We start from the raw sequence: 19202 nt of genomic DNA, 5'->3' as shown, positions 1-19202 counted from the left end.
CTTGAATGCAAAAAAAAAAAAAAAAATCTTTAAGATATGCAAAATAATTTCTTACACCACACTACCTTATAAAACCCATTATGATTAAACCAAATAAATTTACCATAAATATTCTACTCTACTCAATTACCAGTACTGACTGTGCTCTTTATTTATTCAAATGTATTAGCTGTGTTTGTAAGTGCTATTTTTAAATAACATTTTAAAATAGGATGACTAAACAATGCCTACACTGAGATTCATATAAGAAAATCCCATACTACTATATTACTAGACCAGGATTTACCACCATACCTTCTGCTTGACCTATTATATCTCCTTATTGCTACCAACTCCCCAACATCACATTAAACCTAACCCCACTCATCAACTTCCCAACAGTTCCACATATCTAGGCGTAAATGACCCAGCCAATATAAGAGAAATTTAGTCTCACTTTATAGAAATGTTTGACCATAAATAGAGAAGAATTTGTGTGATAATATTTTGACTACTATTGTTAATTAAGCTGAGCTCTTTAAGCTGGTATTTTTCATCTGGACCAGTGCAAAGGAAATGGGAAAAATAGAGTCATTTAAAGTACATACCAGTTAGCAAGGGAGGAAATGGGAAAAATAGAGTCATTTAAAGTACATACCAGTTAGCAAGGGAGGAACAGACGTTCACCCTCCCAAACTTGGAGTGTTTGTGAGGATACATTCTGCCCATGTACCCCAAAAGAGTTGACTGTTAAAAGCTGATGGAGACTCAGCCAGATGCAGGAGTGCCTGTGCTCTCAGTACAAGAGCGACAAATGGAGTGGGCACCTATACATGGACATACATAAGCAGGTCAGTTTGGTGACCATTATGTCCTGGTCAAGCAAGCTAGAGTGAGACTCATGGTCTTCAGATTTGTAGTCATGAAAACAGAGCATGTCCCATCACAAGAATTAGTTCACTTGCAAGGATTGCCTCTGCTCTGTTGCTGATAGTTTCATATCGATAAATTTGTGGCTAATCCAGACAAATTGCTGAAGAACTAAGCATATGCCTTCTTTCTATTCCATACAAGGCAAAGCACTGTTACTCTTTTACTATTTGGGGTAAAATAATCTCAAGGCTGAACCAAAATCTGAGGTCACCTGATCTATCTAGTTGATAGTCATGTTACAAAACAATGCTCTTAAGGGACAGAAGTGGTGGTTATATTCAGTTAGTACTTAGTGGTTTGCCAGAGCAACACTTCTGTGGTGACTCCTCAACTTTTGCATGGTTGCAATGAAACATTTCTGAATAGTAATCAATGCTGTTCCTGAGGCTGCTAACAGAAACAAACAACAGACCAAACTCCAATCTCAGTCACACCAGTGGAGATAATCATAATATAATTATAGCTGTGTAACTGAGAGCAGCATCTGGTTAGCAGCTTGGAGAAGTAGAAATAGACCCCACTCATTCTACAGGGGTTAGCTCTCAAGTCTAACAAAAACTGAATGTAAACATTTTTAATGATCTCACTATTGAACATTTGATCAGAAACATACAGAAGCTAATGTGGAATTGCAATTGTGGACAGAGCTTGAGTACATTTTTTGTTTATTCCCAATTTGACCTTAGAGCTGGGATAGGGAAGAATATGGCTTGTACTCCCTTTGTCTTTATACTGTCTGGTTAGTTCACCTTAACAGTCAACCATACAAACTACAGGCTGACTGCAGCCATTTTAATCTGCATTCTCTGTAGGAAAACATGCCAATAAATAATGTGTTTGGTTTGCTAAACTGCAGGTGTTGTGTTTTTGATTTATTAGAGTCTCTGATCATAATACAAAGCCCACTGAGGCCCCATTGTTTAGGCTGTTTCTAGATGGGGGATGTGCTTGCGGTATTTGGGTATGAACGATATGGAACTTGAAAAAAAACAAAGTCTGATGGAGCTTATATGTGAGTTGAGTCTCTCTATTTCAATTATCTTCTGAGCTATTAAAGTGTATTAAAGTTAGTCTGCTTTAATATTGGTCTCCCAACACCCAGCCTCTTCAGTCACCAACAGTGACAGATAACTTGAGATAACTTTACTTCAGAATTACCATCACCAGCATCATCCTTTCCTCCTACAGACCTGATTCTGAAGCTATCTGTACACACAGCTCTTGTTGATTCCAGTGGGAGATCCATAAACACAATCAGCTGTAGACTCATGCCCTGGTATTATCACTCCCGGCCTTCGTGAAGCTCTCCACAAATCCTTAGTTATAACAGTTACAGATTGATTGGCTAGTGTGTAATACTGGCATCCTTTCTATGCTGAGATCAATCATGCCAGCTTCAGAATGCATTTTACTTTGCTGAAAGTCTGAAATCCAGAAACTCAAACACAGCTGTCCCATATGGCACTGAAAAACGCTGCTGCAGTTCTACAAGCAGGTCTGCATCTTTTTGCAAATGAATGGCAACTATTCTACTCTCAGACACAAAGGCACAATGTGTGTGTTTTGGCTACACTGAGAGTCATGATGTCAAATAACCTTTGGCCAGCCAAGTTATTTTATATGTCATATTTTGGAGTTGGGACAAGGAAGCAGCAACTGGAATGAGGTAAAGAATAGGTAAAGGTTCAGCTTCAAGGTCAGATGAAGACTAGGCCTATGTTCTCACAAGATTTCAGCTGCATCTCAACTCAAATAAGAAAACAGACAGATCCAGTTTTGGATCTGACCCAGGTGCAGGTTTAGGTTTGAGGAAACCAAATCTACTATTCCCACCATACCTAAAACTCTCACATAGGATGCAATTTACTTCCCTTCCCCCCCCCCCAACCCCCTCCCCAATATCTTATTTTTGCACCAAGCTCCAAAGCGACAGGGAAAAGTACATAGTCAACTTGCACTGAATACTCAATGCAGTAATGTGCCTTTATTTCATGAGCATAAACTTATCAAGCACACCACCTTTATAAACAAATGCAAAAATGGCAAAAGCAATCATTCTGAATGATTCATAAACAGCTGCAAAAGTATAGTGATGTTGATGTCCATTCATTATTAAAAAATGTTAAGCCAACAGAAGCTGCAATTGTCAATCTTTCAAGAAGCAAGGCAAGGAGGTGCAAAGAACTGCCATATGGGTCAGACCAAAGGTCCATCTAACCCAATGTCCTGCCTCTGACAGTGGCCCAGACTAGAGCTTCAGGGAAGCATGCAGAACTGGGCAGTTGGAGTGCTCCATCTCATCTTTCCCTCCCAGTTTCTGGCAGTCAGAGGTTTAGGATCACCCCAAGAACAGAGTGACATCCCTGACCATCCTGGTTAATAGCCACTGATGAACCTATCCTCCATGAACTTATCTAGTTCTTTTTTTAACCCAGTTATACTTTTGGCTACTGCAACATCCATGGAAATGACTTCCACAGGTTAGCTGTGCATTGTGTAAAAAGAGTACTACTTCTTGTTTGTATTAAGCCTGCCACCTATTAATTTCATCAGGGGACCCCTGGCTTTGTATTGTGTGAAAGGGTAAATAACACTTCTCTAGTCACTCTCTCCATGCCATTCATCACTGTATAAACCTCTATCCTCCCCCGCCCCCTTAACTGGCTCTTTTCTAAATTGAATAGCCCTAATCTTTTTTAAAGAGAAGGTGGGTGAAATAACATATTTTATTGAACCAACAAAAGGTATTATCTCACCCATCTTGTCTCACTAATATCCTGGGACCAACACAGCTACAACAACACTACTGCAAACACTAACCTTTTTTTAGTCTCTCCTCATGTGGAAGCCGTTTCCTCCCTTGCATCATCTTTGTGGCCCCTCTCTGAAGCTTTTTCAGTTCCGCTATATTCTTTTGGAGATGGCACAACCAGAACTGGACACAGTGTTCAAGGTGTTGGAACACGATGGATTTATACAGTGGCATTATGATATTTTCAGTCTTATTTTCTATCTATTTCCTAACATTTTGTTAGCCTTTATGGCCACTGCTGCACACTGAGCTGAAGTTCTCAGAGAATTATCCAAAAATAGAGATACAGTAATTCAATTGTTTGAAAAGAGTGGAGCAGGTTTTTTGTTTTGTTTTGAACATCCAGCCTTCTCCTCTTCTCTCCAAATAATATTTCATTTCCTGAATAATGAACTGAATGATAAAATCTTTACCTGTACTGCAGTCAATACATTTAACTAACTGTGTGACAGGAAAAATATGATCATTTTTAGTATATTCTGGTTTGGTATCTCCATGCAGTTTTACTTTTTGGTTGTAATTTGCTTTTAATGCATATTGAAAGGAATAACTGTAGATACAAATAAGGTCAAAGCATATTGGGAAAAACATCAGAATCCTTTATTCCACTTCCACCCCAGCTCATGCGTTCATGTGCAAACGTGTTCTCATTTTGTACTTTCTTCTCCATAAATTATGTGGGTGAAAAAAAAAATCTTTTCTTGTTTTTCACAGGGCTTACTCAGCAAACAAAGCTAAAAGATACATTATGCTTATAAAGTTGGCATGAGCGAATAAATGTGGAAACAAACAAACACTTTCCCTAAAAGAAAGATCTTTATTTTGAAAGAAATCTCTTATTTTGCATCTGCTCTAGATAATTACTGCCTTTGCAGAGCTGTGAGATGGTTATCTAGTCATTCTATACTGCAGCATAGATGTCTCATCACTAAAATGTCAAGTGACATATCAAGTGCTGATACATCTTTCTGTTCTCAAAAAGTCAATCCAATTAAAAAGTTAATCAAAATTAAATTCAACACTCAAGTCCTTTCATTAGCACACACCTTACCTCAGTCTTATAACTCAGAGCAAGAGAGTTCCTTTGTATTACTTTATTCAAAGAGGTAGAAGATGCCAGAAAGACACAGCTGGAAACTGAAGTCTTCCATGTATCGAAGAACCAGTTTAGCGCTGGCAGCAGCCACATGGGCTTCCCATTACCCGACTACACATACTTCAACCCTAACACTGAGTCCTGATCTACACTAGAAAATTAGGTTGACATAATACCTATACCCTTGAGTGGCAAAGTTAAGCCAACCTACGTCCCCCTGCAGACAGTGCTAGGTCAACAAAAAAATTCTTCCCTCAACCTAGCTACCACCTCTCAGGGGAATAGCTTATCTATGCTGGCAGGAGAAACCCTGTCATTGGCATTGCAGTGGCACGGCTGTAGTGATTTAAGTGCAGACATACCCTGAAGAACCAATCCTAGCAGTGAGAAAATACTTCATTCTCCATGCCAAGACTGCTTGGTCTCCTTCGGACTCTCCATTGAAACTGCCAATAACAGCCATTATGTTTTTTGTGATGTGTTCATTTGTCCAACAGTAAGTCTTGAGACTACCCACTGATTTCACAAAAGACACTGAGCTGCTATTAGACAGTTACAATTCTGGACACTGTTGACCTAGTTCAGATAAACACATCATGGCTTAGAAAGGAAAGGAGCCATCTCACATTGGAAATCTCTAGTCATCTAATCACCCACTAGCACCACAGTCGCCGACTTCCACTTTTCCAGGTGGATTCTCCACAACTGTGGCCCTATCCCCATCCCATCCCTTCTCCCAAGGCCCCACCCTCGCTCTGCCTCCTCCTCCTCCTCCTGCTCCTACCCCTCCTCCGAGGCCTCTCCCCTGCTCCACCTCCTCCCCAGAGCATGCCTCGCCATCACTGCCCTTCTTCCCACCCCTGCTCCTCCCCCCCCCAGTGCCTCCTGCCCACTGCCAAACAGCTCATTGGTGGGTGGCTGGTGGGTGTTGAACACCCCCTATTTTTTTTCTGTGGGTGCTCCACCCCTCGAGCACCCATGGAGTAAGCGCCTATGATGGGCACACAGGGTGAAACTCAGCCCCGTGCAGTCAGCACCACTTTAAACTCTCAAAATAAAATTTACATGGGACCTGAATGGTACACTCTGAGTGGCACTGTCAGAGTCCTCTGCACAGGGTGAATAACATTTAACTTAATTTCCTAATGCAGCAAAGTAACTGAAATCACTATGAATTTCCCTGAGAGTAGTCACTTCTGTCACATTATAGTAGATCAGTGAAAACTGTATTCATTTCTAGGCATTTAAACTAACAAGAATAATTATAGTTAAGGGTCTCTTGGTATTTCCATTACAAACCTATTTTCAGTGGCTTACACATCAGCCACTGTAATATAGTCTTACTGAAACTTGGTATAAAGGTCTCAGTTATGCTTAACTCTACAAATGTTCCTACATCTTGAAAAGGACTATTTATTAAATTTTAAAAGGGTATTTTTGTAAGTCATTTGTCTAAGTTTAAAAGTATTTTATCCCAAGAAGCCTAAGGATCTTTATATGTCCAGAAATAAGCATTATATCTCTAATTCTATCAGAGAAACAATTCTTTAGAGGATCTCTTACACTAGCATTCAACATAGTGTGACAAAATCCACAGCTAGCTTAAATACTACAGAAGGGTATAACGGAATGAGTGTTTTCTTGAAATTGGAGAGGATTTCATCATGTTTAAAATAAACTGCTTGTTCTGGATGAGCTTCTTTGATTGTTTCTGGAGTTACACGATTAGTATAATAGTGATGCGGTTAGTTACAATATGCTACATTTCATCTGTAAATATGACATGCAAAAACATATTTAGTTCTGTTTCCCTCCTCTCTATCTTTTAAATACAATAATTTTAAAACAGAAATAAAAAAATATGAAAAAAATTCTGAAATATATTATTTGGAAAATCCATTTACTACACATGGAAACTAATTGGGACTCAAACTGTATCAATATTTTCAGAGCACGTGTGCCAAAGACAGATGAGCACTAACCACTGTGACAGCTCCAAAAGAGACAATAGAGCCTCCTATTTCAATAGACCTTTAAATAGGAAGAAATTTCCACAATAGTCTGCAACAACTCCTTTGGAGGCGCTAGATCTATTCGTTCAAAAATATCCACTGTAAAAAAGAGAACAGAACTATAGATTTACACAATGAACCATAAAGACTTTTGGACTATTGGGTAACAAGTACTACACAAATGAAAATACATATTTGGATTATGGATCATAAAGATTTCAAGCTATTTTACTCCATTGGTTAAATGGGTGTGATTAAGTATGCATTTAATCTTAAAGATACCTTTTTCAAGGCCTAAATATAACATTTACATAGCCTAAAGGTATATTTTACTACTCAGTAGACTAGAATGGGTCTGTGACTCAACTAAATAATTTACAATTTAAACTCCCATTAAAGATTTAATACATAATAAAATTAAAGGGTCAGATTTTCAAAAAAAAGCAACATCCAGAATTGGAGACAGGTTTCCAAAAAAGTTCGGATCCCATCCAGGCACTTAAAGTGGGCCAGTTTTCAAGGGTGTTAGGTACCTGGCAGTTCCCATTTAAAACAATGTAGTTATGTCTTTGATAACAATGGTTGCTGTGGAATGCTGAGAACTTCTGAAAATAAGGCCACTTCATTTAGGTGCTTGATGTGCAACTAGGCCCTGAATCACAGTCAACAGGAGTCTTTTCATTGACTCCAATGGGCTTAGACATTTGCAAATGTAATAATGGCTGTGTAGCACAATGAGCACTTTTAAAAATTTGGCCCGTAACATGCTGCAGTTTTCAGACAAACTAACCCAAACCAGAAAACTCAAGATAAAAATCCCAAAACGTTTCTTAGCTCACAAAGCTTTTTTTTCACATTTCAGTTATGGTCGTTTGCTTAACTTCTGTTGTCTGGCTTGTTCCTGCTACTATCTAAATGTCTAAGTTGAATCACTACTGAAAGCAGGTGTATCACTGAAGCTTATCTGAGGGGAAGACTGTTTGGAAATCTGAGCTGTTTACATATGAGACATTAATTTATTATGGAAATGAATAAATATAGGTAAGAAAATGTAGATGTCTTTCAGTTCGCATTTATCAGATCATCTCATTATACCATGCTGTGTATCTTTGCAGATTCAGTGCTAATGTTTTTGCAAAAGAATAAAGCCAACGTGTTTAAAAACAAGTAGGGCTCAATTCTTCTCTCAACAGCACTGCTGTAAATCCAGAGTGATTCCACTGATTTTCCTACAGAGATACCACTGAGAGCAGAATTTGGCTGTTATGGAATCAGGGGCCTTTAAATTATTTGATCAATATAAACGATAAATCTCACAGGACAAATTCACACAAGTGCAGCTGCACTTCCATGACTGACATCATTGCCATAGCTGTTATGCTGGAGGAACATATAAAATGGGCTGACCAAAAGAATTACTCTGTCAAACAATATTTAGTGAGGGAAAACTTATAGGACTTAACATAGAGAAAATACAAAGAGCATCCCAGGATACACAGGGATGGCAGAACATTGTTCATGCCCCAAGCGATGTCTGACGGCACAGGAAGGATTCAGACTCAGAACATTACCTCTGAACTGCATGAGCCTAATGACAAATTCTGCTTTCAGTCAGACTTGTGCCATCCTAGTCAAGTGTCTGAAATTGTGTCTTTGAGGACAGAATTTTGACTATAACACCACATTTTCAGTAAAGGCTGACAACAATGAGCATACATATTTGTACATGCAAAACCAAAATCTGGCCCCCAAATGAGTACCTAGATGTGCAACCAGGGCCTAATCCAAAGCCAACAGGAGTCTACCCATTGATTTCAACAAGCTTCACCATTTGCAAATGTAAATAATGTCTGTGCAGCACAAACAGCATGCAAATATTTTTTGTAGATACAATGTAAGCACCTTCATTTGATAATCTGGCCGTTTGCCACAGGTGGCACTCCAAATGATCATCAGCACAGAGGAAAGAGTATTTCCCTTAATGTTTTATCATCATTTTAGGGGTCACTAATATCTCTACACGAGCAGCTACATCTCTCTTGTTTGGTAATATTGCTGTTTAAAATAAGATGAGAGAGGTGGGAATGTTCATAGATGCATATTGAAGAGCAATTATAATAAACCACAAAGGCTTCTTCTGTGCTGTTTATCTTTTCGTCAATCCACGGTACAACACTATTACCGTATCAATATGCATTTTTAATTACAAGTTTCTGTGAAACCTCAGTAGTCAATTTTGAATATTAATAACTCACGCATTTTATGATGTTTTGTTTTTAAGGGCTTAGGTCTGCTTAAAATGTAGCACGATGAAATTTTTCATTATTTTAAAGAGGTGTTACAAAAACAAAGGAAACCATCCCCTTTTTATGGATTTGTCAGAAGGGGCCATGTCCTGCTCTCCTTATTCACACAAGCCGTTCCACTGGCCTCACTGGGGCAGGCAAGCAAGCATCATATGCGCTCCGAGACCTTTTCATGCCAAGTTTCATCTCAGTTGAGTATTGAAAAACAAACTATAAACCATGGACAAAGAGGGTGGCTTTTGTCATGGAATACTGATAGACTGAACTTTAGCAGCACTCGGAGGCACCAACACAAACACAGATATCTCTTTAAAACTGTAAGTTACATGTTTGTAGAACATGATATAAAAACATTTTTCATTCCACCACAGTTAATCTATAAAGATTTTATGGGATTGCCAATAGCCAAGTTATGAAATACAGCAAGCCGTGTACTAGCAGGTAACAAAGTGCACAGAGAGTCCTTTCCTACGATTTAGCACTAGAGGACATTGTCCATAAAACATGGTAAATACAAATACATCTACTCTTCTCTGGCAGAAGCCAAATTAGTTAAAATATTTATGGGTGAGTACTAACAGGAAATAAGATGCCAGTAATTATTAACTTAGCTGTACAGATCATCTTCAAGGCAACTGCTTTAAATTTCTGGCAACTATCCACTGGTCTGAAGAATAAATCCAAAGTGATCAATTTAAAATAAACTACTTCTACTGGAAAAAAAAAAAAAAGACTGAAACAATTGCAGCATAGAAAATGTGATGTCCAATGAAGTATGTTTAATTTGTTAAAGGAAAGCAAAGAAAAGGATATCAGGATAATTATATAGAAATGCTGCATTAATTTTAAAGCAAATGAAGATTTAAGTCAAGGATTTTTTGTTATATGTCTTAAGTCACAGGATACTGCAACTCCTTGCACACAAGATGGACTATTGCACCCAGCACCTCACTGACTTCAGTGGTCACAGCTGTACCTCTGTATGAAAGAAATTACAGGATCAGGTCTGTAGGGTCCAATTCATTACTCCTTGAGCAAGAAAATCTCCCACTGAAATCAGGCCATTGAACTGGGCACTTACTGTCTTCCTTAAAGGTCAGTGCAAAGACCATACATTTAAACAGAAGCTGGTGATGACACTGTAACAGGCTCCTTTCTACGGATTCAAGATTTATAGGTCATGGGCATTTATTAAAGTTTATTTCTGAAACTCTGTGCAATCTCTGTGGGTATATCTACATGGCAAAAAAACCCAAAAAATAAAACAAAACACAGCAGTGACTCTCAGAGTCTGGTCTACAGAATTGGGCTCATGCTAAAGTGCTAATAATAGTTGTGGGAATAACCTCAGTGCTAGCCTGGGCCCACGAAGTCGAGAGCAATACACCCTAGAAAGTCAAAGGGAACACCTTCAGAAGTGACTAGGAGGTAGTCTTTGGGGTGGGGAGGGGAAAGGAGAAAAGTCAGGGCTTCATTATTTAAAACAGCATTACCTGGAAGCAGGGTACACACTGACATTCAGATGAAGCACAAAAAGACAGACAGTTCCAAAGAGCATTTACAAAGTGGGTCCTTGCTAATAGCATGAAGAATATAGCTACCACTCTTTAACCTTTGTAACTTGTGTTTTTCCTGCTCATAGTAGCACACGTCTCTGTCACTGCCTCTGCATTAAATACTTTTCTTTATTTTTATCTCTTTCACACCTCTCTTTCTTAAATAAATAGTATAGTACTCAACCACAACTATAATTTGAATGTGATTGCTAATGCTAAAGGAACAAATGCTTCCTGTCTACTGTAGGGAGGAAGAGCACACAGGTGGAAGCTAATATATCATCCATTTGAAGGTATAAAGAGGGGCTTGAGAGTGGCTACAGGTCATCAGACAGAGATATGTACCCACACACAGAGAGTTCTCTAAACATAAGATAAGCCAATGAGTTAACAGTTAATGGAGAAAGCTACCACAGGAAATGCAGACATGCTAAGTGACCATTTCCTATAAATAAAATACATCTCACTCTCAGCTTTAATGTCTTACTGAAGTAGGTGCCCATTTCCCAGGAACTATTTGAACATAAAATACATAATATTAAGAACGCATATTTGGATTGTATTCAGTTGAAAATGTATTTTTAAAGCTTAATTCAATTCATATGTAGGTGTCTTAAATAAAAAAAAATACATGATAATATATGCACATTATACAGATCTACTTCATATATTTTAACCCATGCCTATAATTCTAATGGCATCACTCTCTTTTTGGGCCAGCTGCTCATGAATGCAAGTTTTTTACCATCATTTGAGCTCTTACTGGGTTTTTATACCACAGACCTGGGAGAGGGCACTGTACTACTAAATCCTTCACACAAGATACTAAACTGAGGTCCCTTCTGTTGAACCCTGCGCTCTCCAGGAAATTAAAGAAATCATTATACACCTCTACCTCGATATAATGCTGTCCTCGGGAGCCAAAAAAATCTTACCACGTTATAGGTGAAACCATGTTATATCAAACTTGCTTTGATCTGCCGGAGTGCGCAGCCCCGCCCCCCAGGAGCACTGCTTTATCGCGTTATCAGAATTTGTGGTAAATCAGGGTAGAGGTGCACTATTCAAAATGAACAATGGATAATCTCAATATTCAAACCAAAATTCCTTCTTTCAGTAAGACAGTTTGTCATATCCTAAACATTTGGGCTCTACTTCTGCATTCATAGGGGTTGCTACATTTATCTATACAGTGATTCACTACCAGCACGGGTGTGCAGTCAGGATAATTTTGGGAGTGCAAGAGTTCTAAATCTATCTGCAGAAATATTTTCAACATGAGACTCAGACTAGAAGCTTTCTGGGAAAAGACCATTGTCTTTTGTTCAAACAGCTCCATGCACACCCATGTCACTGCAGAAATAATAAAACAGGAATGAACAAATAGTAATCTTGTGTTATAAAACCAAGCAAGTGATGCCCTCCCAATATGTGACTTTAATTTTCATGTTTAGATGCCCTATATCAAGGCATATGAAGTGGCAATGCTCTACTACTCCTGCCCTTGCCAGTATCTCCTGTATGTAAACAATAAGGGGATTATTGCCAGCAGGCACAATGTTCTTCATCTCTTTCCCTCCTGCTCTCTCTCCTTTCCCCCTCATGTTTTCCGTCTTCCGCCTTTCTCTGTTTGTCGTTTCTTCCTCTCCTTCTCTTTCCTTTACCAGAGCTCTATCCCTATCTTGTTCTGCCCTTTTCTGGTTTATCTGGCTCCAACCTCTCTCCTTTCCCCTTATCAGCATTACCCACCACACTCCTTCCCCCAACAAGCAAATGGTCCCTCCTATCCTGTCTCCCTACCAGGCCCATCGAGAGAAATTTGGACTCCAGTACATCCTGCTCACTAGGGTCCCACCCTGTCCAATTTCACTTTATTTGTACAGAGATTATAGACCTTTTTTGGGGGGGGGGGGGGGCTGGTACAATTGCTCCCCCTTACCTCCCTCTCATCAGCCCTGTTCCCACTTCACACACCCAGAGGCAATTTCTGACTACCTGAAGGTTGAAAACCCGCATCAGACTATTTTCATAACACCAGACTGCTTCGGTTGATCCTCTATTAATGCTCCCTACCTGGAATACCTCAAGGCAGTGTGGCAGATTTTAAGAGAACACGGCAGTGAATATGGACTAGTGACAGAAACTGAAAACACAAGGTCCACTAACAGAGTACTGCTTTGTCCTACCAAGAAAAGTTACCACGGCACAGTTCTGGTATCACTACATCTAGACCTATCAGTATCTTACTGTACTCTGGGGCACCTTGAGTACAGAAGTTGCAATATAATATTAAATGTAATTCTCCACAGAGCTTAGATGCTATTAGGGTCTGTTGCAAAAACTTCAGCAGATTGTAAGAAGTGAATCTTACCCTGATATACTAACACTGCCTTTGTATCCCGTAACTCCTTCTTGATGGAAGGATTATACACTCAACCAATCCTGACGACTCCCAATAAAACAAACCAGTCTAATGTATTAATTTGGCTCCATGCATGCGTACTAAAGCCACATGCCAATATCTACATATTACTGCTGCTCTTTAAAATTACGTCCAAGTGCGTATTTTGAACCAAGTCGCTTGTTTAGATTCTACCTTCTTCACCTCAGTATGGATTAATAGCTATAATTAAATTAAACATAACACATCGCTTAAAGTAAAACTAATTTGGGGGATAAAATATATCAAGAATTCCTTCTCTTTTTAGGATATTCTCTATCAGAATTCCAAAAGAGCCACATTCGCACACACAAATTGTTTCCAACTATTTTTAAAAAAACAAACCAAAATTTGGAACCTAATTCCAGTCCAATAGTCTCCTCTGAGATCACTATCTCATCCACAGAAGGTCAACAAGCAAAACAAATGCAGAATATGCTATAGAGGACACTCAGTGAAGACTTCAGAGGAAAAAATATATCCCAAATTTCCTTCTGTGCCACCAAACAAATGCGTAGGTTAAAGTTTGTGTTCTAAACATAATACAGATGTTGGGGGAGAGAGAAGGAATCTTAGCTGCTGTGTCAGTGTCAAAAGTCTCTGCTCCAATTATTAATCAAGAGGGTGCAGATTTGGAAATCTGACATCTCAGCTGGCATTAGTTGTTTAAAAATAGACTATTAAGCCCTCTAGAGATATTATCTTTATAATGAGGCTGATTAGTACCAGGGAAAAAGGAAGCTGAGAAGGAAATTCAAGTATAGTAACAAACACCTGGAAACTCTCTTGAGAATGTTATATTAGGCTCACTGCAATACAGCTCATCTTATGTAACACAGGATTCATTGTGACAGGAAAACCATTTTGGTTTAAGTAGCTATTACACCTCTTCATGTTTATTTTCAACTTTCACCTGCACCAGGAAACCTTTAAGGAAAACTGCAGCATGACTGGCACAAAGCATACTCTCAACAATGGTAATACAGAGCCTGATTCAAAGCACAAAGAAGTCAATGAAATTAGCTTTGGTTACTACTGTGTTGCACAAAAGCATTACCTGAAGTATTTTACTCCTGTGCAAAATATGAAGCCTGAAAGCAAATTCAGACATGAAACCTATCAACTCACAGATGTAGCTGAAGGACTCACTACTTCCCTTTATGTTCATTCAGTATAGCCCAGAGCTGGAAAGTCAAGTACATATATACTCTTTACCAACAGGTTTTGAAAAAGTAATTTAAGCTTATGAACATATCTCCAACTTTCTAACTAGGAAAGGTTAGAAGTAAATGAATTACTTCCAGTTTTAATGCTGTTACCAACCAGAGTAGCTATTTTGAAGGCAACTGCAAAGCCTGATTTACTGTGGATAGTGATGATAGAAAAACTTTCTGACTATGGAAGTGTGTGTCTTTCTGTTGGAAAGGATGGGACTTTAAAACTAAGTTCATATTCCAGTTATCAGTGATCATCTCATGTTAATGGCCCAGGTTGTATACTCTCCTTTGCAGGCAAAAAGTTAGTGTAAGCTATAAATATATATCAGCAATGATTTGTCTTCAATTGAAGATAGTGAGAACTTTGCCACTGACTTCAATATGAACTGCAGAAGGTCCACAGGCAGCAAAAAGGATCTCTAAATGAGATGAGAACCTTTCTGAAGTAATGAGAGCTGCAAAGAGATTTTATCAAAGGCCAAAACTCCCACTTACTTCAAGAGGAGCAAGACACAACCCTATATGTTAAGTATTTCTCTCCTTCTCTTCCTGTATGCCTGTCTTCCTAGGTCATTCACTGTTAATCTATCAAGATATATATCCATTATGATTTTTAGAGCACTGTAAGTGCATTCTTATGTGTTTCTTATTTTGCAGTTAATAGGTTGAGAAAATAACTTACTATTGTTGATTAGGAAACTCCTGTCCCCATACTAAACGATAAAAAAATTACTGAAGAAAAACTTGTGGTTTCAAGAATGAAATTAGTCATGTTCCAACTAGTTAAGCTCAGATACAGTTATACAATATTCAGTCTATAACACAATTGTGATTGGTAAAACTGAATATATGTCTCTTTACAACAAACCCGCCTGCCAATTTTGCCAAATTATCTAACAAAGTCCTTAAAAGACTTCATTGTTTTTCTGAAGTACAATTTTCATTAAAGAAACTTAAATATTCAAGACATACACAAAAAGTTTTCAAAACAATATTCAGTTTATGTGTGTTGTGCCACATTACACAGGTGACATTTTTTAAATAGAGATCAAATTTCTGGAAGTTATTTAACAGATTCTGCACCCTCTTAAATGAAAAAAAAGAATCCGATCAACGTCCAGTTTTGCAGAGACTTTGGGATGTAACACTAACCTAACAGTTCTAGCTCACAGCACTAGCAAGTAAACTCTCGAATGGCTAATGGATGTTTATAAAGATTCTATATATGCCATACCTGTTCTACCCAGATTTCATTACAAGGAAGCTGTATAAAATAAAATGTAATTTTGTTTCTTTAGCACCTAAACTTCCTGAATAGAACATACCAAAGTATACCATGACAACAAAACCAGAAGTTCAGTGTAAAGATTTTAGACTGTATTTTAGGCAACTACTTTAAAACTTAATACTTAGAAACTGATTCTGCTCCTAGTGACGTTATTGGGAGCTTTGCCATTGTCTCCAATGACAGCAGGACCAAGCACTCAACTAGCAAGTCTTCCAAAAACAAAAGCTAATATTCTTGTAATCCTAAAGTTGCCATTTTATATTATGGAACATTTGCTGTAAGTCACAGAACACCTTCAGTTACGAAAATAAACCACAAATGGATGCCAGTGCACTGGACAACATTACCCAGGGAGTACAGCATTTTTGGAAAGTATTAATTCAGGTCAGACGATTGAACCATTAAGCAAAATATATTTTAATGGGTACAAAGGTCAAGATAGTGCAAAGTGGCACTTATATAACTTCTTTGAAAAATAATTCCACATGTATAGTTAGAAGTGCCAGCAATGTTGGACAATTTGTTTTTAAACAGGATACTTATCTCCTTCCCAGGCCATACATTTCATTAACATGCATTTACCATGTTGCCTTTGCTCCTAGAATGTTTTATGTCTGTATGCCATCATTCAGGGCCCAAACCAGTTCCCTTAACCAAACAAAACTGAAATTAAGGTTAAGACTGCAGAATCTGGCCCATAACATTTACATGTAAGCAAAGTCATCACTAGGAAAGTCCAGTCTAACCCCTGAAGAGCTCCTTCTCAGATGTTAGTTTCAGGAATGCTGCTGTTTTCTCAACAGCTCATTAGACCCCCAAATAATGGAAGCAAAACACACTAATAATTAGTTAACTTCTTATTATCCTTTCAGCAACTTCAATATTGTATTAAGTATAGACTATTAATGAAGAGCACAGGAATAGCTTTGATTTACATAAATTAAAATGTTTATTTGGGGCTGATTTTTGTGTGTGTAGTTTGTAAAAGAACTCGCTTTGTAAAAAAAAGTTAGGTAGAAAAACAAGTCTGTAAGCAAAATCTCCATTTGAACTCAATTCCCACCCACATAATCTGAAAGGCATTTTTGATGTAAAGCACAATGCTTTGAGACATTTTTGAACTATGTATTAACGGGCCATCACCTCACCCATAAGAGAAGAGGTAGCTAGCTGCACAGTGTGGTTCCATACCTAGTTTAGTTTGAGATCAAGCGTTAGGAAATCTGGCTGGGAATAGACCTAGTTCTCTACCCAGTTCACAAACTTCCTCTGCACATTTAAGCACTTTTCAGTGACTGGCACATGAAAAAGCATGTAGGTCTTGTAATTGCATCAAATAATTTGCAGGCAGTCCAATGTGGCCTTGCTAGCTGAAGCATTTTCGGGTCCCTTCGCTCCCCAATAGGCACAAAGTGCAAAGAAAAAAATAATTTAAACTCTTTTAAAGAACGAACAGCAGCACATCGGGGATTTAGTTGAAGGGTATTATAATTTGTCTTTCGGCTGCAGTAGAACCCCGTTGTCAGCAGGGGGCGCTCTTGCATGAAGCAAAACAAGACTAACCTTGTTCCACCGACTATAAACTCGAGGGCCCGCTCAATAGCGCTTACAGTACGTCTGAAGTGGTAGCTACTAAATAGTAAGACTGTCAATAAATCGTACAAGCTTTGAACATGTTGTGAGTCATAATATAAAAATAATCCTTGTAGCCTATATTGCAGATTATTAATTTGTTGGATTTTTCCGGGGGGTGGCGAGGGCAGGAGGCACAAACCTGAGCCTCCCTAAATCCAACCCCCCCTCTGATTAAATGCATTTATCCATAGATTTTCATGGATTTTTTCACTCCCCAGAATCTGCATGCAGGTTTGGACTGGTAACATTTGCTGTAGCAGACAGGCAAAGGCAGTGTCTCCTAATGCCAAAGAGGAGAACAAGTCCTTACTAGGTTTACAATGCACACAAAGAGCAGCAGGAGATTTTGGGGGTGGAGTGGGGGATGGGGAGTACCAGCCATTGCACAATGTGACCAGATGAGAAATAATCAGACATTTCTCCCCCAACCCCCAAGCTTATTACCACAATCTTCAGGAGAGAGAGAGGGGGTAAAAAAACTAAATACTCACCATATTGACTTCTGATACCATGTCTATGCTGGCAATGTCTATGTTCATGCCAACAGCCACTGGTGGACCTGCAAACCAACGAGATGGTCCGCAATGTGATCTCTAAGAACTTAACTCATTCTCACCAGAGTTATCAAGACTAATCAAAGGACGATATGGCACGAGTGTTGATAACAACAAACCAGGATCTCCTTTGATACCTGGAAAACCCTCCGTTTGCAGAGTGTTCACCCTTTGCCTCCGCCGTCAGCTGTAGGGACATTTTATGTAACATGCATACACGTGTTAATAACAGGGGCTCTATAGACACTGGTTATATAGACAGACACACACAAATCGATTATTGTATGAACCAGTTCGACTCGGTACGTGGGGGAGGGGGAGAAAAGACTGCACATTTTAACTCCTTCTACCGTACACATGCGACAGACAAACTGAGAAAAAAGAATCTCACTGAGATTCCAATGATTTATACCCGGCTCTTAAGATTGCTTCCTGGAGTAGTACACACACATTCACGCACACAACTAGTTCAAAGTTGCAGCAAACATTGGGTTAAGTGTCATTTTCTGTACCAGTTAAGAGCATATTTTGTACTCAAAAATAGTAACTGTGGTCACAGACATATTAGGCTCACTAGAACAAACGCTGGATAAACTTAAGAGATTTGCATTTCAATAAAGCCAATTAACCGAGGGTTTAATTATGGATTAATAAGTTATCCGCACACACTCTCACAAATGAACCCGATTACAAATATACAGCTTTCAATGGTCGCATTAAGAGCATCCGGTGCTAAGAAAATTGAGTAACAATTGGCTTAACTTTGGGTCAGCTTGAGAAAATGGCAACATACACACCAAAGCAGCAGCACCCACAACACGCTGCAAAACACATACAGAAGATGCACAGCCTGAGTATGGAACAGCTCTTATTCAAAAAGCAATCAAATTACCTCCAAAATCTGGCCTCAGGCGAATGTCATAGCCTTTCAGCAGTCTATCCACGGTCTCTTTTACCAGCGACATATTGCTAGGGTCATTGACACTAAAAAAACAATAATACATATTTCTTATTTCTCAGAGCCAATCTCCCCATTCGGGGAACAGTGGCATACAGGGCAATTCAAAGTGAAGGAAAAGAGATGTCTCGTTCACTTACCTCTGTGCACACACCATTGCTATTATTAAGAAGAATGACCAAATACCAAAGTAGCCCCTTTTCCGGACTCTCAACATCCCTTTAGCTTTTGATATGATTTAGGGTTTCAGTGAAGAGGAGAAGAGATCCAACTTATTCTGGCCAGTGCAGTAATTCTAATGTGAGGCGCATGCGCACGGCGTACCACAACATCAAAGGAGCAGTGGTTGCTGCTGGAGATAGAGCAAATTTCCTTGCCCAAAAAAAAAAAAAAAAAAAATTAAAGGGGAAGAAGGA

General features: G+C 38.8%; 1 protein-coding gene across 6 annotated transcripts in view; it reads right to left on the bottom strand.

Annotated features, from left to right (window-relative positions):
* GABRB2 (gamma-aminobutyric acid type A receptor subunit beta2) overlaps positions 1 to 19151 on the bottom strand; it is a 260387-nt gene extending 241236 nt beyond the window's left edge. For 5 of the 6 annotated variants that reach the window (XR_004375606.2, XR_004375607.2, XM_032794347.2 and 2 more), the window contains exons 1-3: positions 18927 to 19010; positions 18721 to 18812; positions 17766 to 17833 (exon numbers count right to left, since the gene is read on the bottom strand). Coding sequence is in view for 4 of the 6 variants with exons in the window: in XM_032794347.2 (XP_032650238.1) it covers positions 17766 to 17833; positions 18721 to 18812; positions 18927 to 19003 (237 nt within the window). In the remaining 2 variants the exon portion in view is untranslated. Of the gene's footprint in view, positions 1 to 17765; positions 17834 to 18720; positions 18813 to 18926 lie in introns of all 6 variants that reach the window. The other variant, XM_032794346.2, reaches the window with a different exon arrangement.
* Positions 19152 to 19202: the final 51 nt, after the last annotated feature.

Source organism: Chelonoidis abingdonii, chromosome 7 (assembly GCF_003597395.2).
Source record: "Chelonoidis abingdonii isolate Lonesome George chromosome 7, CheloAbing_2.0, whole genome shotgun sequence".
In the NCBI taxonomy this organism is placed as follows: Eukaryota; Metazoa; Chordata; order Testudines; family Testudinidae; genus Chelonoidis; species Chelonoidis abingdonii.
Note: the sequence above shows the minus strand (reverse complement) of the source record. Positions and strands in the feature narration are given on the sequence as shown.